This window comes from Symphalangus syndactylus, chromosome 12, assembly GCF_028878055.3.
Source record: "Symphalangus syndactylus isolate Jambi chromosome 12, NHGRI_mSymSyn1-v2.1_pri, whole genome shotgun sequence".
In the NCBI taxonomy this organism is placed as follows: domain Eukaryota; kingdom Metazoa; phylum Chordata; class Mammalia; order Primates; family Hylobatidae; genus Symphalangus; species Symphalangus syndactylus.
The window spans coordinates 92,869,791-92,893,976 of record NC_072441.2 but is presented as its reverse complement, the minus strand read 5'-3'; the positions used below and the strand labels follow the sequence as shown (position 1 = coordinate 92,893,976).

General features: G+C 42.9%; 1 protein-coding gene and 1 non-coding gene across 10 annotated transcripts in view; both read right to left on the bottom strand.

Moving 5' to 3' along the window:
- The window catches only part of PBX1 (PBX homeobox 1), a 328,066-nt gene that overhangs the window by 238,391 nt on the left and 65,489 nt on the right, over nucleotides 1-24,186 (bottom strand). The window contains exon 1 of one of the 9 annotated variants that reach the window (XM_063625015.1): nucleotides 14,254-19,915. The exons of 6 other annotated variants lie outside the window; for them this stretch is intronic. In XM_063625015.1, coding sequence (XP_063481085.1) covers nucleotides 14,254-14,341 — 88 coding nt within the window. In that variant the 5' untranslated portion in view covers nucleotides 14,342-19,915. Of the gene's footprint in view, nucleotides 1-9,428; nucleotides 10,047-10,081; nucleotides 10,131-14,253; nucleotides 19,916-24,186 lie in introns of those variants that run through there. 2 more of the 9 variants (XM_063625021.1, XM_063625016.1) reach the window with 2 other exon arrangements.
- On the bottom strand, nucleotides 8,710-8,816 carry LOC134734962 (U6 spliceosomal RNA). Its single transcript, XR_010117830.1, has one exon. It is a non-coding gene; the product is annotated as a U6 spliceosomal RNA (small nuclear RNA).

The following is a 24,186-nucleotide window of genomic DNA, read 5'->3' as shown; positions in this document are numbered from 1 at the left end:
CCTGGGGCTAGAGGCCCCTGCTCTGGTGCATGTTTTCATTACATTACACTGCCTCGCTCAATCTCTAAGGTAATCTCTGCAGAAGCTGATTTCCCCTCTCATGTTTTCTCTCCTATCTGAAAAAGAAAGCCAAACACACTCACACCAAGGGCAAGCAGCTGACAAATCAACAAGTCCAGTGTCATTCTAAGAGGCATTAAGTATAGTAGAAACAGCGGGGTAGCTTAGAGTAAGATAAACAAGTTTGATCCCCTTCTCTACTATTTACAGGTTTTGGGACCCAGAGAAAATTATGTAGCATCTCTGGGCCTCCGTGTCCTCCTCTGTAAAATGGGGAGGATAACAGCAACCTCTCTGCTGCATGCAAGTGAAATATCCTAAGTGTGATTTCCCTACAACGGTGGCTGGCATGTGGCTAACACTTTCAGTGGGAGCCAGCTAGTGAGGAGGTGGCCAAAGAACTTGCTGTGACACTTCTGAAGTTTCCCGGCCTTGAAGTATGTGAAAAATAAGTTACACAGCCAAATGGGCTACACTTACTATAAGAATAACCTATAGCTTGGTAACTTCAAAGTACAGTTTTAAGTTTCCTTCCTCCACTGTTAATCGGAAGCGCTTAAATCACACCCCTAATAATAAGCCTTTCTTCGGGCACACTCAAGCTCACCTCCTATTGTCAGCCTTCCCAGGTCCCCGGGTATTTCACAACCCCAGTGCATAACACAAAAGCTGGGGTGGGCTGGGCACGGTGGCTCACGCCTGTAATCCCAGCACTTTGGGAGGCCGAGATGGGCAGATAACGAAGTCAGGAGATCAAAACCATCCTGGCTAACATGGTGAAACCCCGTCTCTACTAAAAATACAAAAAAATTAGCTGGGCGTAGCAGCAGACGCCTGTAGTCCCAGCTACTCAGGAGGCTGAGGCAGAAGCATGGCGTGAACCTGGGAGGCGGGGTTTGCAGTCAGCCGAGATCGGGCCACTGCACTCCAGCCTGGGCGACTGAGCTAGACCCCGTCCCAAAAAAAAAAAAAAAAAGCTGGGGTGCTTTGAGAAAATACAGATGCTCAGCACCAGCCCCCAGATGTTCTGATTTCATCATTCCAGGGTAGATCCCAGGCACTGGTAATATTTTTTAAAAGTTCCCCAGGTGATTTTAATGTTCAGCCAGGGTTGAAAACCACTCTGTACCAAATATACTTGCTATTGAAAGGTTTATGCATAACATTAAAAAAAAAATTTTATGATGATTTTTATTGCCGTAACAACTTGGCAGAAGGGTTAGGCCCGCTCACCTAAAAAGGAAAGCTCCTCAGGCTTCTTAAAAGATCAGACCTGGGAGGGGCCCAGGGGGTCAACTAGGTCACCTCGATTTCATGGAGGAGGCAGAGAGAAGGAAGTGACTTTCCCTGATAACAAAACAACTTCCCAGCAGGGCTGGATTCCTTCCTGGAAAGCCTGCAGTCTTTATGATTTTCCTCCTTTGGCTGTAGTGGTGGCTCTGGGGTCTGGACTGCCATGCTCTTCTCTCTGCTCTTCTTCCCTCTTTTCTCATCCTCCCTAGTGGTTCCTCCTCCAACGGCCCCTGTTCAACCTTTAGTGCTAACTGCTATCAGTCTGAAGAGTTCATTCAGTGCCTTGAGCTTTGAAAGGGAAGATGCCATGAAAATCTTAATAAACAAATAAATAATTCATACTAGGCATTGGTCTATTCTCTGCACCACTGGGTTTCAAAGGTTTCTTAAAAGCAGACTCCCATAAACCCAAGCAAATAAAATCCATGAAACAAAGGTGCAGGGGTTGAAGTTGGGATGGGACCCCCGAGCCTGTAGGGCTGCCCCCCTTACTACCAGGAAGGCTGTCCTGGGACATCTCCAGACTCTTCCGAGGGCCATGCCCTGCAGACCGGACTGAATGCCACTGCACTAAAGGTATGAGTGTGTGCCTTTCCGAGGCACAGAGAGAAAAATAAAATCCCTTCAGATTTGCATCTTGTGTTATGCATAAAAGCACTTTTGTTTGGCCCTTATAATTTTTTCCCCAGGGCAGTTGCCATAATCCCCACTTATAGATGAGATAACTGAGACAGAAAGGTGAGGTGACTTGCCCACAGTCAAACAGTCTGTGTCTTCTGAGGCTTGGATCCAAGTCTTCCACTTCTCAATGCAGTTCTTTACCTATCACACAATGCCTGCCTCAAAATTCAAAGTGCCCATTGTTAACCTGGACTGAAGAAAGTAAAAAAATCACTGAAAAACTTTAATTCAGGATGGTCACATCACCTTAGTGTTGTCATTTCTGCCCAGTATAATCTCATTATCATTTCCAATTTCCCTGGGGACAAATTTGCACATTAATCGGGAGTGAGGTATATATCTGTGTGTACGTGTTGGCAAGAATAATGGGCCCTCAACTATTCTCAAAGGTCCCCTTACTTTGTCCTCAATATTTCCATCCCAAGTCCTCCTGCCATGGTTTTTCTCCCACCTCTCTTGTTCCAAGTTCTTTTTGATCACCCCCCACTATACTCTTTAGCCCTAAGCCCCCCTTCTCCTCTGCCTTAAAATCAAACAGCCATGGAGTTTGTTCAGATTCCCTATTCATCAAGGAAATGAATTCCATATGCATAATTCATTTCTTTTGTGAACTTTTTTCCCCTTCAGGGAGTTAATGCTCCCCAGTGCATTGGGAACAGAGACAGTGACAGAAGGACCAGAGAGCAAGGGGGCAAAAATGCTTTTCCCCATGTAAATGGGACAGATAGGGGCCAAAAGGTCTGGCCTCTGCTGGCGGACACCTTGAGCTCCACAATTCTATCTCACCGAAAGAAGGGGGGGAATCCTGTATTGGTTATTAGGGCACAATAGGCTTCATCCTTAAGGGTGAGAAGCCCAGGGAGCCCAGAAGCCTTTTGAGGCTGGAGGCCTTATTTCCAAACCCAGTGGATGACTGACTCATGGGTAGAAAGAAATCGATGGAGTCCTCCCACTCCTTTATGTCTCTGCTCATATTAAAAACCCAAAACTAAACAAAGAGATATACACCGTGCCCAATGCACCATGTTTAACAGCTGTTGCATTTGGAGAAAAAGCAGTCCCTAGTCCAAAGTCAGATTTGAAAAACGGCTTTATTAAGAGAAAGATTTACTGTATATGAACTCCAAGACTAGAAACTGGAGGAGGAGCAGCTGAGAGAGACAGATCTGCCAGACGGAGAGCCCAACTGATTCCACTGGCTGATGTTACCTCTTGGCAAGATACACTGACCCACACAACATCCTGGACGTTGAAGCCTTTGGTTATTAACTCTTTAATAACAGTCTGGAGTCCTCAAAGTTCAGAACTGATTTAATAAATGGCACAAGACACATTAAGGCCAAGATACAGTTTTTATCCTGAAACAGTCTATTTCAGGAAATTCATGTTACTTGGCATCTTATTTAAATATTTTTTAATCCATCCTTCTTTTTTGTTTTTAACTTCCAACTTTATCTCCATTTAGGAAAAAAAAACAAAAGCTGATAAACGTTTTTTTTTTTTTTTTTTGAGACGGAGTCTCGCTCTGTTGCCCAGGCTGGAGTGCAGTGGCACAATCTCGGCTCACTGCAAGCTCCGCCTCCCGGGTTCACGCCATTCTCCTGCCTCAGCCTCTCTGAGTAGCTGGGACTGCAGGCGCCCGCCACCACGCCCGGCTAATTTTTTTGTATTTTTAGTAGAGACGGGGTTTCACCGTGGTCTCGATCTCCTGACCTCGTGATCCGCCCGCCTCGGCCTCCCAAAGTGCTGGGATTACAAGCGTGAGCCACCGCGCCCGGCCTCTGATAAACGTTTTAGATTTAGGAATTGTTTTGCCTGATTTGCCCAAGACCACCTCTTAGCTCAGGGTCTGCATTTTGTAAACGAAGGGTGGCAGGCTCTCTTAGAAGAACTGTCTAGGGCCCTAAGATGAGCAGAATTTGATACACACCTCCTAATACAGACTGCTCCAAAGATGCTGTTCAATATATAATAAAATTTCATTTGCTGTTTACTTTTTTCTGTACAGTTGGATATAGACTAGATAGGTAATGTACTAGTAGGAAACAAAAGTGGACCCACCAATAAATTCAAAGAAACAGAAATTTTACTGTGATTCCTGTAGAATTAACTTGTAAAGACAAGGAAAATCCCCCACGGCTTTCATCTAATGTATGAAATGAAAACCAGAAAAGCAGCTGGCCAGCCTTTTTTAACCATATATTAGAAGCATGATGCCAAAAGTAAACGCTCCACGTAGAAACTAGGGACGTCATCAACATTTAGGAGATTAGAGAAAGGGCTTGGCTGCTGACCTCAGAGAGCTTATAGTCTATTTACAAAAGAAAGAATTGTGAAAGGAATGCCAAAGTTAAAGTTAAACTGAACCCAAAGAATATACAAGCAATAAATACGTAAGTGAGTCAAGCTGCTCGCAATGGTTATCAGAGATTCCCAGCTATATCCTACATAAGAGTCTTCAGACCACAGTGATTTTGTGCAAGGGCTTTGGAGTCAGGTAGACATGAGTTTAAACCCCAACCATGCCACTTACTGGTTACATAATTTTGGACATGAATTTAGCCTCTCAAACTTCATCTATAAAATATATGTAATAACTTTGCTTCTTCATCGGCTATTTGTAAGAATCTAATTAGATTAATACATATAAAATAATTCAGTAGTATGCCCAGCATGTCATAAGTATCCAAAAGATTGTAACTTAAAAAAATAAATAAATAAAGCCAAGGTATTAGCTCATGTACCATTGGAAACAAACAGTGCTGCAGACTGACATGGTAACAGATAACTTGCTTTGGCACATGGTGGGAGGTCACATTCTGGAACTTAAAAATGTTGCCCTATCTGCAGTATGCCACATGTCTGGTTCTCGTGTGGACTGGCTAGAAAGTGAGCCAAAGAGAATTAAGAAAACCAACCCCTTCACCAAAAACCGAGTTTTCCCATCTTCTTCTAGAATATATACCCCGAACTTTGCCCTTTCTTTTTACTAGGTGGAACCTCCATTCTATCTTCCACCACGACACCATGTCAGCATTGCTCTCTTTCCTATACTAAATCTGGACAGTAAATGGCATCACCCTGTCACGGGGGTACAGAAAGCGTCTGCAACGCCCCATTTAACTGCTCTGTGCTCCTATCTTCGGGCTTCATTAGCATATTTCAGCAGTGCCTTGATGGATGAAGATGGATGGGGCAACATCATCCTTGGTGAAATCACTGTTTCATCAAGGTTAAACCAGCCTCAAGCTTCGCCACCTCCCTTTGTTTGGCTAGGTTTCTAATAACAAAATTAACGGCAGAATTAATGCCCAGGAGGCTCCCAGTGAAATATACTGATGCCCTCAGAATGAAGCTTTATCCTGGACCTCCCAGTTTATAATCCATCAATCAGTTGCTTCTATACTTTATCTTAAAATAAAACATCACCTCCATCACAGCAGATGCCGGCTTCTCTATCCTTTCATCTGAAACAACTGGGCTGGGTAAAAGAATAAAAAGTGGCTCGTTACCTTAGAATAATCACAGTGTCACCAGTCCAAGCAGAGGGCAGAGACTGCGTATGTCCAGTCTCCTGAACTAGACTGTGAGCTCCTTGAAGGCAGATAGTTTTTGTTCTATTTCCTTCTAATATCTCATTTTCTATTTTCTGTGAGGCAAAGAGCACATGTTCACTAAGTCCTTGCTGATATTAAAGGAACTGTATTCACCATGATAAAAAACACCTAATCAAATAAATAAATTCATACTGAATACTTATCATCTACCAAAGATTTCACGGGGCCAGGTTACAGTACTATCCTAGGCCTCAGGACCTTAGGAACTACCCTGACAAGTTTCAACATGACTCCTGAAGGATATGGTCTCCTAATCAACCACTGAGACATAGTTGGATGCTTCTCCATATGAAAATGGAGAGATGCCTTGAATGTCCTGGTCTGAGACCAAAAGGAGAAATCACGTTGGTGAGAGTGGTCAAATACCTGGGGCCATACCTAGGTTCTATTTTTAGTTCCATTTCCTATTCATAGTTGCATCCCCTTGGCAAGACACTTCTACTTGCTGGACTCAGTCTCTACCAAATAGAGTAAGCCTGCACTTGGTTCTGTCCATTCTGAAATGGGGTCACAACAAACTCTGCAGGTGTACCTTCTTAGAGCTGGCGATGGAAATGTGGAAATGCACAGAGTCCCCTGAAAAATAGGCACAATGGAAATAAACAGTACCAGAGATGGGGCTTATCCTATGAAAATAGAACGCTGCTAACCTGGACATTCACATAATTCATTTTAACAAAATGAAGGAGAAAGAAAAACAAAACACAACAAAAGAGCCACCAAAAAGCAGTGCATGTCATATAATTAATCAAGACAATTTACCTCACCGGACCTCAGTTTTCCAGGGGTACTACTGAGATCAAAAGCTTAAAATTTTATCAAGTGTTCTAACTTCCTTAAAGGAAGGGTGTTAGCTGAATGCCAAAAATCATCCTGAGCATGCAAAACCCAACCCAATTTGTGATATCTGTCATGGGAAGGATGCAAATCCAGACGTTCACGCCATTTGGAGGGAGTAGATACAATAAAATCCTTTCTCGCCGTATTCTCTGACTTAGAATAAAATCTGGAATTCTTAAAATTCAAAAGAAGAGTTAAGTACTGGAAAAAAGACATGTTAGCCTTGAAGTTACCCCTCAGGCCTGCTACCCTTGTGTCTTCTTCATTAAGTGCCTCCGTAGTGAATAGCTGAGGGAAGGCCACTGAGTCAGGCTAGACCTGAAGCTACACCATAAGCTGCCTTTGGTGGCAACCAAGGCCTCTGTCCCGAGTCACAGAGAGGAAACCCCATCGAACTACGGCACGCGAAGACGAGTCATTTCAGCCCTAGCTAAGGGGGAGGGCAGCTGAGAAAGCATGTCCGAGGCAGGAAAATGGCTTGGTGGCTTTACTGGTCCAGATTAGGTCACTGGATGGCCTCCAGGTCCAAGCTAGTTTCCTAGGTGCCATAGTGGGAACTGCTGGGCCCCTAATGACGGAGAGATGGATGAATGGACCCCACTCCCATTTCTCTTCTTCTCTCCCCTTCTCTTCTCTCTCCTTCCTTCCTGCCCCCAATGGCCAAGGACAACACAAAAATCAGTATCACAAGTCTGCTGTGGCACATGGCCATGGAATGTGACCGTCAGAGACAGCTCAGAGAGAACACAACTGGAAGAACAGGTGGTGTGGAATTTTAGAACCACTGCCTTAAGCATTCTGCTCAAAGTCCCAGAATGGTTGCTCTGATGGGAGCTATTCGAGAGATCATCCCTCCCTGCAAAGAGAATAAGAAATGGGTGAGGATGATAGTATCCTGGAGAAGCTGTAACTTTGACAGCTTGAAGGGTCTTAAGCAACCAAGTCCTCCTCTGAGAGAGAGGTCAAGCTATTAACATCTGGTTTGCCCAGAATATTGTGCCTGTGTTTGCTTTAAGACACAAGGAACCGGCCAGTGCAGTGGCTCATGCCTGTAATCCTAGCACTTTGGGAGGCCGTGGCAATTTGCTCAGGCAATTCAGGTGGATTGCCTGAGCTCAGGAGTTGGAGACCAGCCTGGGCAACATGGTGAAACCCCGTCTCCACTAGAACACAAAAAAATCAGACGGGCGTGGTGGCGGGCGTCTGTAATCCCAGCTACTCAGGAGGCTGAGGCATGAGAATTGCTTGACCCTGGGAGGCAGAGGTTGCAGTGAGCTGAGATCGTGCCACTGAACTCCAGCCTGGGCGATAGATCAAAACTCCGTCAAAAAAAAAAAAAAAAACACCAAAAAACGAGGAACCACTGAAAATAACTATAAACTGTCCTGTGTGCTAGTGTCACCACATCGTTTCCCAGTATGTATGTTACACAAGGAGCAATCTGCTGAGTGAAGCACTTATACAGTAGTCCAGATAAGTAATTCCAAACCCCTGACCTACCTTGTTCTGAGAAATAGGTCAATGTTTTCATCATTCTAGCTGGGGAAACTGAGGAACAAGAGCTCTTAGCAGGACTTGGATGAGAGGCCAGTTTAGAACCCAAGGCCTTCCCCCATTTGGATCCCTTAGCTACTCTCTATACTAGCAGACATACAAATGTAAACAGAGCAGAAAAGATGCAAGGGCCGTCTTCCAACCCTACTGACCCACCTAGCACATCCAGACCTCCAGGAGCCACGCTGCGATCTGTTTGGGGAACATTCACTGATGTCACAATTTTGAAGTCTAAAATTCAAGTTTTGTCAATACCTAGAAGGCTCGGACTCCTTGGTGGCTTTCTACCTACTCCAGCCCCTCTGGCTTTGGCAGGGGCTTCATCTATACCGTCAGGCCATAGGATTTTTTTTTTTTTTTTAATATAGAACACAGCCGGGTACAGTGCCTTGTATCTGTAATCTCAACATTTTGAGAGGCAAGGTAGGAGGATCACTTGAGCCCAGGAATTTGAGACTAGCCTAGGCAACATAGTAAGACCCCATCTCTACAAAAAATAGAAAAAATTAGCTGGGCATGGTGGTGCATGCCCATAGTCCCAGCTAATAGGGAGGCTGAGGTGGGAGGATCGCTTAAGCCCAGGAAGTCAAGGCTGCAGAGAGCCATGGTCATGCCACTGCACTCCAGCCTGAGTGACAGAGCAAGACCCTGTCTCAATAAATAAATAAATAAGGAACACTTCACCACTTCGCATGTCATCCTTGCCTAGGGGCCATACCAATCTTCTCTGTATCATTGCAACTTTAGTATATGTGCTGCCAAAATGAGCACAGGCCATAGGATTTGGATCTCGTCTTGGAACTAATGGTCTCTAGGGTTCCAAACAAATCATTCCACTGCTCTGTACTACTGTCTCATCATACATAAGATGGGAGCAAACCATCCTAACTGATTCTGTATGGATTAAGAAACCACTAAAATCAATTAATACCATCCAGGCACCCAGCATCAAAAGGAGAGAGATCTCTCATGTTTTCTAATCTAAACAGAGGGAAATAAAGGCTCTTCATTTAGGAGGCTAAGAAGGAAGACAAAAACCAAGACACTGAAGTTTGGAATAAACAGGGTAGCTGCAACGCTCACCTTCTTTTCCCAACTTCCTACTCTTTAATCACGGAGAGGAGGTGAACAGCAACAATCACTTTATACTTGCTGCATGCCAAATGGAACTAGCACCTCTTTTAACCTTTCAGCCCACTCTGTAAAACAGATATTACTATCCCTTACAGACAAGAGCGGTAAGGTTCAGATGAACAAGCAGCTTGCATAAAGCCACACCGCTAGTAGGTAGAAGAGATAAGGATTGAACTAAGGCCTTCTGATGCCAAGCCTGTACTCTGGCTACGATTCAACTCCTGTAGAGAAAAAACGGGCAGGCAGTACCTACTCATCCCAGGAGGGGTAGGGGGAGTCTGCACACTCCCTTTTTCTTGCTGCCAAATAATATCTTCCTTAAGCATTCCGTTCCAAACGCTTCCAATGTTCCATGCACACAACTGCCAAGAACAGTAAAGGCCGGCACTCTGACCCTGGAAGTCTTTGCCAAGCAAGCCCCTTTTAGAATCTGTAGTGAGCAGGTGACCTCATTGAAGAGTGCCATGTGTGAGGGTGATGGTCAGAGCTGGGAGAAAGGGCAAACCAGCAGGGATCGCCTGCCTTTATCACTCCTGACTGCTTTGTTCCTCCGGCCTCAAAGAACAACCACTAGTCACGCTCTGCTCCACTTGTCGTTTTCACCCATGGTGTGAGTGTGTGTGAGTGTAGGTGTGTGTCTTTATCAGAAAACCAGTGGCTTTATATTCACACATGCAGATAAAGCCTTGGGCTCAGTAGAGGCAGCACCCAGAGGGGTCTAGCACTTTTCAAAGATTCCTCTTCCGGCTTACGAGTCAACGTGTCAGTGCACAATATCTTCAAAGGGGAAACTGAGGAATGCTATGTAAGAATCCCTGCTCAGCCCTAGGCAGCTTGGAAACGAATCACTTTAAAACATGCACTTGTGTATTTTTCCGCCCTGGTTCATAATATTTTCCTACCTCTCACTATGGCTAGGGCAGAGAGCGACCCATAGAAGCCATCTGTATTTTCCAGCAGACCAAACAGGAAGAGGCGCAGAAATCTGCGCAAGTGACCATGCTGCCGCTGTTGCTAGGCAGCACGATTATGTCCATTCTCCGCTGCTTGGCAACCAGCCTTTCTCATCACATACACACACAGCCATAGCAGCAGTACGAGTGCCCTTAACTGCTGCCTTACAGCTTTCAAAGAAAAGGGCTGAATTTCAAAGGAACTTACAAACATTAATAGACCCCCTCAATATTCCACTGATATTGAGATGGCCCCCAGAGCACGATGGCTCTATTTAATCAGAAAGTATCCCTTTGGTGATACTTGAGTTTGCACCTGATGGTTGCACAAATCTTCTCCTGAGTGCAGTGACATGACAGAGAGATGAGTAAAGAGCTTGAGTCAGCAAACTTGAACTTTTGGAGAAGAAAGCCTGTTCTGTCTGCCCCCATAACTCTGAAGAATCCACTTGTGAAATAATCTGCTCCCCAGGATCCGCCATCTAGTGAACTAGGACAAAATAAAGGCCAAATACCTTGAATGGTGATGTTTCTTTCTGTGGTCCCCAACCAAATGTCAGTGGAATTTGGCAGGCCTCTCCTCACTGAGGGTAAACTTGTCCTACAGTCATCCTAACCTCATTGGTCACAATCTGTCACTCCTCAGCAGCAGGGCCAAAGTCATCAACTTATTGTGCAAATCAAATAGCTGCCTACTGAATAACAGGACTCCCTCACCCTACCTCCTGCCTTTGGTTGACAAAAAACAGATGCCCAAAATCCCACAGGAAGTTAGCATCCCAGTAGGCACTTGAACTCAGGAACCCCTGGCTTATAATCAACGGCCTCAGCCACCATCCAACCAGCCCCACTGCTTTCACGCTAGACCCACATAAGAATCAGGTTAACCCATTTTTTCTTTCAGTTTTACTTTGGTCCAACTTTTTAATATATTAACTTTTCAAACGACCCCTTTAGGAGGTACTATATAGAGTTCGGCTCTGCCTATCAGGGAAAGCAGTCTGTTAATACTATCAAGGGCATATGCATTTTCTTCTAAATCTTTCCATAAGATTTTAGAAAATTCTCCAAGCATCATTCCGATTATAGTCTGAATTCAGTGAGATCATCCAAAGTGATAACCTCATTGGTATTTCATTTTCTTCTCAGCCCCAGCTGGAGAATTTTTCCCCTCATTAAAATTAACGAGGTCAGTTTCCCAAGCTGAGGATACTGAGCGCTCCTGTTGGTGTTTTGTCTCTTAAATTGAGCTACATTTCTATAAGTGTAAAGTTATACTAAGCTTCATTTACTTTATTGCTGTGTAATAAGAAACCAAAATGGAAGTCCTAAGCCATCCTCCTACCATATCCTACACTTCAGTGGCCACACATAAACACACACAAACCACACATACCCAACTCAGCCCACGGTTCCTCCCCATTCTGGCCATGAAAGAAACCCCACCACAGTTTAGAATCAGCAGCTTGGTGGAAAATATAAAAAAAACTCAGGCCTTCTAAGTGGCCAAGGGCTCCAGTGTTACAGTCAAGTTGAGAAGAAAGTTGTGGTCTCCCTGGGCATTTGTCAAAGCCATGATGAGAAGACGAGAAGATTTCTGTCTCTTTCTCAAGCTCTTCTCTGCAGCCAGCAACAAGGTGACTAGGTGTCCAAAGTTCAGTATGACCTTAGTACTCCTAAAACACCCCAACCCCACTAAAAATCAAGAGGAAATACTATGTCAGCAAGTAGAAACTGTGCTTCACATTCCAACTCTGGTGAAAGGGAAAAAGAGAAAAGGATAAAAATAAAAAGCCAATTTCACAAATGAGGTGGAAAGCCACTCTACAAGGCAACTAAAAATATACACTTCCCACATGCAACAAACAAGCTGGGCTCATGCACCTTGTTCCAAGCTGAAATAAGATGCCTTCAAGATGGCCATGTAGAAATGAAAACAGCCTTGTTCAGACTCACTCTTTCAGTCATCCTTTCAACATCCTTCTCCTTGGTTAACCCAAGAAACTGTGTTCCTCCCCACTTCCATCTCTGTAGACCTGAGTTTCAATATAAACAAAATCTAACTGTAACTGAGATCAAAAGGAGAAAAAAAGAGAGAAAGAGAGAAAGATGCTGGGGGCTAGAACTAAAGCCTGGGAGGGGGTGCCCACTGACTCGAGGCCACCAGATTTGTCAAGGCCCATTTACCCAGACCAGGCAGGGACTGGGGAGCTTGCAACGCCCATTGTTGGCTGATCAAAGTCCAATCAGAAAGTAAAGGAGGAAACCAGCCAGCCTCATGTGATCCAGCACAGGAAGCCAAGTCTAAAGAAAATGAGCTGTGCTTGTGAATAAGGTACACCAAGACATCTTTACTGAGCTTGCCACACAGAGAGAGAGAGAACAAGCCACAGAGAAGGGAGTCTATTTGAAGCTGCATCCTAACGAACCTTAATAAGTTAATGCAGAAATCCTCCCAAGGAGTCTGGCTATAGGAGACACCGGTCTCTACGGAATCAAAATCTGTTATGTTGCAATATAATAGATGTAAATTAAAACAGAAAATCTATCATGCCTCTAATGTACCCTGATAGCTGAGTGTGTGGATCCGTCCGAGGAGAGGCACAGGAGGAAGGGTGATATATGGCGAGGCTGGATGGAGGGTGAAAAGCGTGGCGAGACGAGCGGGAGAATGGCGCAGCCCGCGCGCGCCTCAGACCCAAGGGCAAGAGACGAATAAATGTTGATTAGTGTTGATTTTGTCCGACAAACGCCTGTCGAGTGACAGTTGGGCTAAGCTGCACTGAAAGAGAACCATTAATCTTGGTCTGGTTTAAGTAGAGTATATTAATTTGTGTCATTTTTACTAAGTCGCACTGAGAAAGGCCTCTTACTGCTTTGCATTTGACTGCTTTGGTGGTTTAGCCTGGTTCCCCTCCCTCCCCCCTCGCCCCCCACTTTTTAAAACAGATACCATGGTGGCAGCGGTGGCAGCAGCAAATTCAAATGACACAGCAGGGGAGCAGGGGACTGAGAGCTCCTCTCTTGGATTAAGAAAATAAACTCCCAGGGTGTTGGCATAGCAACAGCATTTCAGATGAACTGCTATATATTCAGTGATTAATAAATTAACATTTTTTACAGTTGTTCCTCCTTTTCTCCCCACCCCCACCCTCACAATAAACCCCTTCCCCCACACACACTTCAACCTTCTTTAAGCTGTATCGCTTGCCTCTTATAAGAATAAGGAAAGAAGGCGCAGAATATTCGCAGTCTTAGAGTTAACTCCTGCCCACAATTGCCATCTCTACAGGCAGGCAACGTGGCCCCTTGTCACCTATGACGCTAAGAATAGGCTCCAAGATCAATGGGCAGGTCTACATAGAACCACGTGCACATGGTTGGTGAAACCTGGCATTCTCCAAGAGGCCCCACCCTCAAAATTTGGGGTCTTTCCAGGTCCTGATAGGCTAGGAAATAACTGAGAGTAATCATTTCTCCCAAAGAAATTATTTCCCTACAACAAAGACCCCAAACCATGTCCGAGGGAGGCCTGACCTTGCCCAATTATGCTAGGTAAAAAGAAAGTTTGTGTCTATCAGATGGTGTTGGTGTACTAATGGGAAGCCGATACTTCCTTTTTGAGCTTACAATCCTCCATCAGACAGTTCAACTAATTTTGGCAATTCATATTCCAGAAATGAAATCCAACAAGCACTGTGGGAGGGACTAAAGAAGAAAGTGATTTTAAGCACTGCCATAGTAGTCAGGTCCAGTCAGTTTCAACAGTACCCCAAGCTCAAAAAGCACTCTCTTTTCAAAGCGTTCATGACATAATAAATGCTTTAGGAGATAAGGACCAGGGAAATGATAAGTTTTGTTTTCCATAGCTCTTACCTGTATCAGTGTTTTATTATAACCACCTTTTAGTCCTAGATAAGTGTCAGCTGGTGTGGGGCCAGGCAGGGCACTGCAGAAGGTCAACAGCACTAATCTCGACCTTCGAAACTCACCTGGCCACATCCCTCAAGAAGCCTCTGGCCAAATCTCGCAGAAACCCCACAATTATAGGCTTCAGGACAGGCTATATTCAGTGAGCAATGCCGGAGCTACCTCCAAACAAGAGGAAGGAAAAGCCTTACACTGTGCAGGTCCAGAAGACAAAGCTGGCACTGAAAACTGAGCATTACAGGTGGTGGGGAGCTGGCTCACAAGGAAGAAACTGCTCATCCACGGCTGTGCCACAGCAGAGCTGGATAACGCCACCCGGGACTGTTACAACAGAGCTCCTTCCTCAACTGAATGGAAGATTAAATTACACAGCCTTTTAGGTAGCTCAAGGCCACTGCTGGAGAGTGAAGAAAATAATAATAACAATAATAACATACTGTGAGGCTTAACATGCACCAGGCACTATTTTAATTGCTTTCTGTGTATTAACTCCAAGGCAGATACCTATGAAGTAGATACTACTATTATCCTTCCTATTACATAGATTAGGAAACTGAAGCAAAGAAAGGTTAAATAATGTGTCCAAAACAACCAGCATGTAAATGACGGAGCTGGGATTCAAACCCTGGCAGTCACAGTCTAGAATCCATGCTCTTAACCAATACATTATACTTTTCCTTGTATAATACATGAAATCTGCAGGGAAAGGCTCAGGTAATTCAGTATTCATGATGACGTACACCATTCAAATTCTACCAGATCCAAGAAACAGTCCATAATGAGACCCCAAATAATAACAAAATAGACCCGGCAGTGAAAATACTAGTAATAGAAAATGACCCAACTATTAATAGTCTAAAGAGAGAGAGAGGGGCTGCATGCTGTGGCTCACGCCTGTAATGCTAGCACTTTGGAAGGCCAAGGTGGGTGGATCACCTGAGGTCAGGAGTTCGAGACCAGCCTGGCCAACATGGTGAAACCCCATCTCTACTAAAAATAAGAAAATCAGCCGGGCATGGTGACACACACCTGTAATCCCAGCTACTCGGGAGGCTGAGGCAGGAGAATTGCTTGAACCCAGGAGGCAGAGACTGAAGTGAGCCGAGATTGTGCCACTGCACTCCAGCTTGGACGACAGAGCAAAAGTCCATCTCAAAAAAAAAGAGAGAGAGGAGAGATGGTTGTGAAGAAAAGAAGTCAGCAACATCATCCATTTGAGGACATTCTACATTGAGGATGTTATGGTGGACTTAACAGGCAAACTAGTTTTGAGTCTTAGCTATGCCATTGACTAATTGTATGACCTTAAGCAAACTGATACCACTCTAGGTTTTCTTATCTATAAAACAAGATTAGGGATTTCCAAAGTCTCTTCCAGGTCTTAACTCTACATGAACCCTAGGAACTAGGCACCATAAAATCCATTTCCCACTTTTTAGATTGCTTCCAGAGTCACTTTAATTATATCCTTTTGTGCCTCCATGTTTACTGCTCAACCACCATTAGACTTGTGGAGAGCACCAATGAGTTCCTGGTAATAATATCCTCTAGACCATAAATACCACATGTCCAATGTGTCCGTACCACTGATTCTTCCTGGTGTATTAATCATTATAAAAGCCTAGATATAAGTGTGCTGGGGAGGTTGATATAAAGCCACCAATTGAGAAAAAACCCCAAACACAGAGTTTGCACAGTGTTGAATCCACGGTGGGCATTCTGCATGTTCTACACTAAGAGTACATCTGTAATTCCTGAAATTATTCATGGATTATGAAACTATACACTCAAGGTCATTGATGTTGGCTTTTCATCCTACTCCTGTGTCCAGCAGGAGAAAGGCTGTGCTGTGAACCTAAGGACAGGTGTGCCAGCTCTTGCTTCTCTACACTCAGAGCCCAACTTCCCCCTCACCCTCCCCTGAAATCAAAATATCTGCGACTTTAATTCCTTGGGAAAATGGGCAGCACCATAAGAAGAAACTGCATAATAAAGATGAAAGGGGCGAGGGTAGCAGGGGCACCAAATGATACTTCCTGCTTTGTAACTTCAACTCCAGTGCAGCCATGTCAGTGAGGTGCCGTGAGGGCTATTAATGCCTAGGCTGCGGCAAGGTCCTGTGGTTTCAGGGCAGAAGGGTATTAGGTCAGCCACAAGTAATCACGGTGATAACAATAACAATATTAGTATTTGTCCAGAGAGGGGGTGGTGTGAAGGGAATCACATTAAATTCAAGAGGACTCAGATAAAATGATGCTAAGGGTCAGACTAAATCTAACAACAGCCTGTGATTTGTGGCTTATGCCACTGCTCTAATTTGCCTCTCTACGGCTGAAGGCCCATGAAGGTGAGGGGTGTTATTGAGTGCTGCCCAGCCTCTGCTTGTGGAACAAGCAAGTCACAATGCTGCTTGCGCAGTTCCTGACTCTGCTGCAGCCAAATTGCTCTTCTAAAATAATGTTTCTTCATACGAAAATAGTCAAATATGGCCCAAATCTGTTCCAGTTCCTTAATTTGTATTAGTTTTCTTCACGTGCTACGATAGCTGATTTATCTTACGGATTTCATATGCACATTAATTGCTGTACTCTTGTTTGTTTAAAGTGTATCTGGATGCATCTGTCTACCAAAATAATATGTCTTGTTTATATATTATCTATTGTAGATTGTAAACAGTAATGGCAGGGACTGTCTTTTTTCTATCACACTTGTAAATATGTCCGGAGGCTAAGCAGAAATGAGCTTCTCCAATAACTAAAATAAATAATGAATTAAGTAAGTGGACTTGTCACTCTCCATGTGGATTATTTATGCTTTGTACCTTACACCTCAGTAAAAGGGTCAATGCAGAGTGAGAGTTTTTATTTTCCTCTTTTACTTAATTTTTTGTCCCTCTCCTCCAGCTCCCATGCTTTTATTACTTGAATCTGAGAGCCTTGTTTTATGACTTCTCTGTGTCGCTTACATCCACACAATTTAAGTTTGTTCAGAAAGCACTTTGAATACTGTAGAAAAAAAAAAAAAAAAAAAAAAACAAAGAAAAAAAACCTCTCTCACTAGATTATGAAAACTATTTGTTTTGTTTTAACCAGAACTTTAATCTAGCACCTAAAACAGATGGTGGCTTTTAAAAGGTATCTTAAACTGCAAAGCCAAACAAAAACAAAAACAACACAGTAATAGTGAGATAACAATTATGTGCACTAACCTGCAAGAAAAAGAAGGAGCAACTTTGTGTATCAGTAAGGTTAATATATTACTCCTTCTTCCATTCTCCCACTCCACACTCTCAACTTCTGCCAGGTCCCCAGGGCTTCCTGATGCAGCCCATGTGCTAGTTCATGATCCACTCTGCCAGTGACATCATGCTACCTGGAAAGCTGCTGGAGCTGATGAAGCTAGCTTTACAGTAAGGTGAGTCTTGCTGACTCTTAGGCTTGTGTGTGATGATGCGAAATGCTAGTCATTCTTACTTTACTATGAACTGTGAAGGGAATGATTAAGCACCTTATCAAGGCAAAGATCCAAAGATTACACAAGACAATAATTGCCAAGTACCTGGTAGGGGCAATGCAACTCAGAGGAAAGAGTATGGGCTTTGAAATCAGAGACCTGAATTTAGTCACTTAGTCATAGAAGGTTGGATTTTATTTAATCTCTCTAGGGCTCATTTTCCACATCTGTCAAGTGGGACTAATAATCCCTTTCAGGGTTATACTATGTACTTTACATAGATTATCTCATCTTATCTGCTTGGTAGGAACCTAGTGCATGTTAGCTTTCTCTTTTACCAAGTATTTGGGAAAAAGAAGAATGATATCGACTGTAATATTACAGATTGATAGATGTACTGATAGCAAATCACGAATTGCTACAGGCAACTTAAATATGAAAACAGCATAACCACTAGTCAAATATGTGATCACCACATCACCTCTACAAGTTGGAAAGACCAACTGAAGATCTAAAACAGAGCATTATCTGTCTCCTAAAATCCTATATTACCCATCCATGTAAAACATCCTACTCAGACTTTGGAAGCATAGAAAAGAAAAATATATTCAGGGTTCTTTTTCACGTCATCCAAGAACAAATTATGCAATCTTTCTGTCTATGCCCATGCCAAAAGACTCGTAGATCTGAATTATTTTGCCCAGTGAAAACCACAACGTCAGCCATGTACTGTCCCACAAGCATCACCCCCATTGGTTACAAGCATTAGGTTTTCTAATGACTGCAAAATAACATTAGGAAAAATTTTACATTATTTTGGGGTTATTTAATTCACCTTTCTGAAAAAATGCTTTTATTGATAGCATTTCTCATATCATCTGTGATTTCTGGCATACTCATTCACACTGTCTTTCAAAAGAGAAACAGTCAAAATATTGCCCATGGAAAATATATAAATATATGTAGTCATATATACAAGCATCCCAAATGTAGTTAAGAGAACAGATTACAGAAACTCCTACCTTTTTTCAAAGAATTGGCAAGCCAACCTTCTTGTTGGAAAAAGAGTTAAGAAATTTGGAGGTACAGCCTCACCACCCGTCCACATCTGCCAAATGAGGTCTCCACTATGGCTACAGCCACGTTTTACAGAAATGTTGAAGTGGCTTGAGAGGAAATTAGCTTGACAGTAAAAACTTTCAAATAATTTCTGTTTTAAAAAACTAACAAATAGTAGCAAAGGTGAAGCTCAACTGAAGGCTGGGAGATGTGGGTTTTCATCCCATCTGCACCAATAAAGGATGAGTGATCTTAGCAAGACACATGCCCCTTTGGGTCTCAGTTTCCCTAAGAATGCAATCAGTGCACTGGACTCAGTTCTGTGACTCCTTTTAGGACTAATATTCCATGAGTCACGGGGAAGGTAGGTCTGCTGGGTCTTTTTTTTTTTTTTTTTTTTTTTGTTGAGACAGAGTCTCGCACTGTTGCCCAGGCTAGAGTGCAGTGGCGCGATCTCTGCTCACTGCAAGCTCCGCCTCCTGGGTTCACACCATTCTCCTGCCTCAGCCTCCCGAGTAGGTGGGACTACAGGCACCCACCACCATGCCCGGCTAATTTTTTGTATTTTTAGTAGAGACGGGGTTTCACCGTGTTAGCCAGGATGGTCTCGATCTCCTGACCTCATGATCCGCTCGCCTCGGCCTCCCAAAGTGCTGGGATTACAGGCGTGAGCCACCGTGCCCGGCCCTGCTGGGTCTTAAAGACACACAGAGAGGACTGAAAAACGCACATGGTAACCTGTCAAAACGGAGCCCATGAGGGAATTCCAAAGAGAACATCGACATGCAGAGGAGGAGCTGCCCTAACTCTTCCTTCTTGCCACAGTATTTACTATGCATCCAACCACTCACAAAGCTCCATATTTAACTCAAAATGCTTAATACTAACTTTTTTTTTTCAATTTTAGATCATGAGTATCAGCTTCTTCCCATTCTTTGGAACAGGTCCATGGAGATACGGCCAATGATTATTGTAGAGACAGACATAGCAGTCTAATAAACCGAGCCTCGAGCAAAAAAGAGAAAACAGTGCCACAGATGAGCAGGGTAAGGGCCACAGCACTGGCCCCAGCTGAGTGTTTGAGGTCAGTCCAAACAAGCATTGACTTAAAGAATCTTGCGTGAGATGTCATCCTGCTCTACCCTAAGAAACGATGGAACTGTTGCCATGGCAACAAAGGTACTTGAGAGGGACATGAGCAAAGGGAGACTTAAAAAGAAGAAGACAATATGTGGCCTAAAGAAAAATATGTGACGGTGTAAGGGGTGCTGTAAAGCCTTTATTGCCACTTGTTAAGGAAGACCTGTATAGCTCACTCGTGAGTAATAAGGCGGTCAACCCAAACTAAGGCACTAAAAATTTTATAGCACCCCACATATCGTATATATCTAGATAGATAGAGAAAGAGAGAGATACATATATAAAGGACCTCCACAGATACACTCACGAACAATGCAAGCAAATGTTGCTACTGATCTTGGAAATGCTATCTTCTAATAGAGTCGCTACATTTACCAATATCCTTAATTTATCGGCTATCAAATTCCACATCCCATCAATTCAGTTCTTAAAAGGTTCAGAAAGCTCAGCTGCAATGAGAAGGAACCGTGATGGTTTCACAGGGAGTGCAGACTAGCCAGGTGCATAAAGCCAGGATTCCCTGTTCTGGTGGTGACTCCACAGCTAATTTATTATTTCACAGTTGGATTAAATGCTCCCTACTGCCATCAAGGATTGTCAAGGTGACTGTTTGGACTCGGAGAAAGAGACCATTGCAACCCAGAGCAGGAGATAGGGGAAGGTCATGTTGTGTGTTCTATATCCCTTACCTTACTCAAAAAATATGCTTCTAAAGTATCAGTTGTAAACTGATTTATAGTCTCATTGGATGACTACAGTTCTAGAAAACTTAGCAATTTAAAGCAAACCTGCAGTAAAGCCTTTCAGAGTAAAATTTTGAAAACATTTTTGTGAAGTAAATAATGACATTTTAAATTCTCCCCCAAATTTTGTTTCTTATAATTCTTCTCCAAGTCAGGTCCTCATAAACCCAAGGGATTTCACTGAGCACTGTGCTAGGAACAGATGTCCCCAAAAAGCAATTAATGTACTTTTCTCAGTTGCCTGAATCTAAAACAGGTACAGAAAGATCCATTCTTGGGGTTCTTGCTCTATAAACTATAATTTCCAGTTGCTTGTTTCAAATATACGGTCATAGGAGAGAACCAGCTTGGGTAAACTCAGGGGCCTGATCTTGCTCTTCTCTAACACAGTGATGTGTGAGAAAAATGAGATTATCTGGATACAGTTCTCCAAGGCCACTGGAGAAAAAAAATACAAAAGAGATGCAATGTATTCGTATTATTATTTCTACTGAGCCACTTCTGAAGGACAGCCATGAATGCCTGCCTGGCTTTTAAAGACAGAAATGCTCGTCCCCCAACAAAAGGCCATCGTCCATTCCTTCCAGAGCTAAGAAAATGTGAACAGCCTAGTCTAGCTTCCCCAAAACATCTCCTCCATCACATTGGCTTCCCATCTCTTGAGGCTTCCTTCAAGAGAAATATTATTTCCTTTCACTGATATTCTAGCTTTCCTGTTCACGATGCTGCAGGTCCATTCTCAAATGCCACCACCTCTGACTCTACCATGCCAAAGTGAACTCACCAAAACAGGAGGCACCTCTTGCTGGATTGAACATGCGTAGGCTTCAGGTGACACAATAATTAGGCCAAGCAATTGCCGGCCACACATCTGTACCAACACACTCAAAAATCAATAGAGCATTTATAATAATGGAAGTTCAATGGCTTCCATTTTGTGAAGTGTTAAATGTGCCAAGGGACTGAGTTAAAGCTTTGGCTATGAAAGGGGACTGTAACTTATGCTTCCTTTAAAAAAAAAATTTGCAAATGGTTCATTTTTCCTTAAGGAAAAAAGGGGGCATTTTCAATTAGGTGAGTGGAAGGACAAATGCTCCAAGTACATTTTGCTGAAGTTCTAAGTGCTTCTGAAACCCCTCCTGTCAAGGCATTAGTAATACAAGATTTAAGATGCCCAATTAATTTTTTCCAGCCACCAGCCAAAAGTAGATGCAGGAGGAGGTTAAAAGCTAAGTGTTTAATTAATATTAAATTTATAAGATTCTCTATCACTGAAAGCATTGTAAAATTGAAAAAGCAGTTAATTTTACGGTTGCTGTGTATTCCTCTGCTTTGATCTTTGATCTATGATATAAAATCACCAACTGTAAAGATTCCCCAGCTTTATTATACCTGTTAAATGGTGAAAAGGAAGAAAGAGAGGGGGAACCTGCAGACATGATGGGGAGCGGGGAGTGAGGCCCTGAAAGTGGTCATTAACGTTGATGAGAAAATCTAAACATGAGAGATTCAGGAAATAGCTTTTGACTAAGCCACATACATAGACGAGGCATTCTCATCTTGCCCATTCTCTACACTCCAGTTTTCTAGAGTTTTAAGACAGGAAAACAGCAGTTGCCTATCTCTGGCTTAAGACAAAATAGTAAAGCAGAAAAGATTTAGGTTGGATTATGGAAGAATTTTCTGAAACTGAGTTTCCAAAGTGTAAACTCTTCATTGGAATAGATCACATCATTGCCTTTCCTACAGCTAGAAATGCCTAAATTAGATAAGTATGTGTCTGTCTTGAACAGTCCATACACTGATTCCTTCTTCCAAAGGCTCCACTTAACCCACCCACTAGTAGAGACCAGGCCGGGCAAAGAAACACTCAGCCCTGGGGCAGTGGGACCTCTTTAATCCATGCCATTTTCAAAAGCCTGTACTGATAAAGGGCAATGGAACAGGAACCAGAGGTAACAGGGAGGAAAACCTACTACTGAAAATGTTATCCTGAGAGAGGTTTTCCCAAGATTTCCAAATACCGTATTTCTGCCATCAAGACAGAAGTGTGGTTCCCTCAACGGCAGCCCATGTCATGAATCCTTAAAGATAAAAGGGGGAAGACATGGTATATGCATCTCAAATCAACTGGCCATTCAGCCTGCAAAGATATCAAACACTCACCTTTGCCTTCTCCCCACCCAAAACTGGGGTAGTGGTGTATGGGCTGGGGGGTAACGGGGTTGCCGGAGGTAGAAGCAGAGGAGAGTACTCTGTGCCGAACAGAACTTTGTATCCTAGTCACCAAAAAGAACAATGAGGGGCATTTCCGACTCCTGGCCTCCTTCAATTCTGTCACAAATCCAGAAACAAAGACCTATTATGCAGAATAGATTTTACAGAAAGGCAGAAGGAGGGTAGGGGAATGGGATAATTCATGTAAGGTGTTTTTTTTCTTTTTTCTTTTTTTTAAATCCCATCAGGGATCTCATTATAATTTCATTATTAGCAGAAAAACCAAATAAGTGGCAAGAGAAAGAATCTCCTCTTAGTATTAACACACGCACACTCACATACACAAAGATGAAAGATCTTATGAGCTTCAAAGAAGCTGCTAATTTTCCAACTTCAAACGACTCAGTGAGAAAGACACTGATAATGAATGTGCTTTTTCCACTGGCTCGCTTATAAACTTTTCCCCTTTCTGTCTCCCTCCCAAAAATTACTTCTCATTTTTAACTAGAAACAAACATCAGATGTGATAACAGAATCCTGGGTTCATACACAATCTTCCTTCAGGGCTTCCTTCTTCTGTCTTTCTGCATACAATAAAAATGTACGGGGGGGGGTGGGGGGGGGGGGGTGGGGGGAAGGGAGAAGAACTTCCTCAATGGTAACATGGTATATTGCCTCAGGAAGAACAGCCGAGAAAAAAATACAAATGTACTTTATTGCCGATAAGCTATACTATTATTTCAAGAGTAGAGGACTAATTCATAAAACACTAACTTTCTTCGTCTCTGTAACTGTCTTTATCCATCAAGAAGCTGCAAACTTGGGGCATTTTCACACTGAATATATGTTTCTAAAAGCTTTACCTGGTGGTGAAGTGTGATACTGCAAGCCTCCCTCTTTTTGGCATTTTAATCCTAAACAAAAAGTAAAATCAAGTTTCTGGAATCGAGGCTCCCATAAGCTAGTGCCACCTATGCCCTGCAGTACCCATGTTTCTACATGGTGTAACATGTTCTTCATGAAAACTGTTCAATTCTGACTAAAGGAGATTTTTCTACCCTATAGAAATATATTCTAAAATTTATAATAAGTCATTGGAAGGATAGATAACACTTTAAGAAAATCTTCATAAACCTATTTTCTAGAATTAAAATAGTTGTCAAAAGTGAAAATTAGTTGCTAAATTTTATAAGCAGTTTTGAACAACAGGCTAGACAGAAGCTCCCAACCTCTGTGAATGTACAGTCTCTTTTTCAATGTCAAAACATTCCAAGTACCACTATAAGAGAGTTATTGTATTTTTAGCTTCTACAGATGGAGGAATGATACACATGAATAAAAAAAACCTATAGGAACTGAAAAAATGCTTGTTTAAGTGAGTGTGCATTTCATTAACCACAATAGCATTTCATACATTCAAAGAATTTTAGTAGGTATATTGATCTGCATGTGTGTCCATGACATTCTGTTTACAGACAATGCTTGGTATGTGCATGAATTTACTAAACCTTT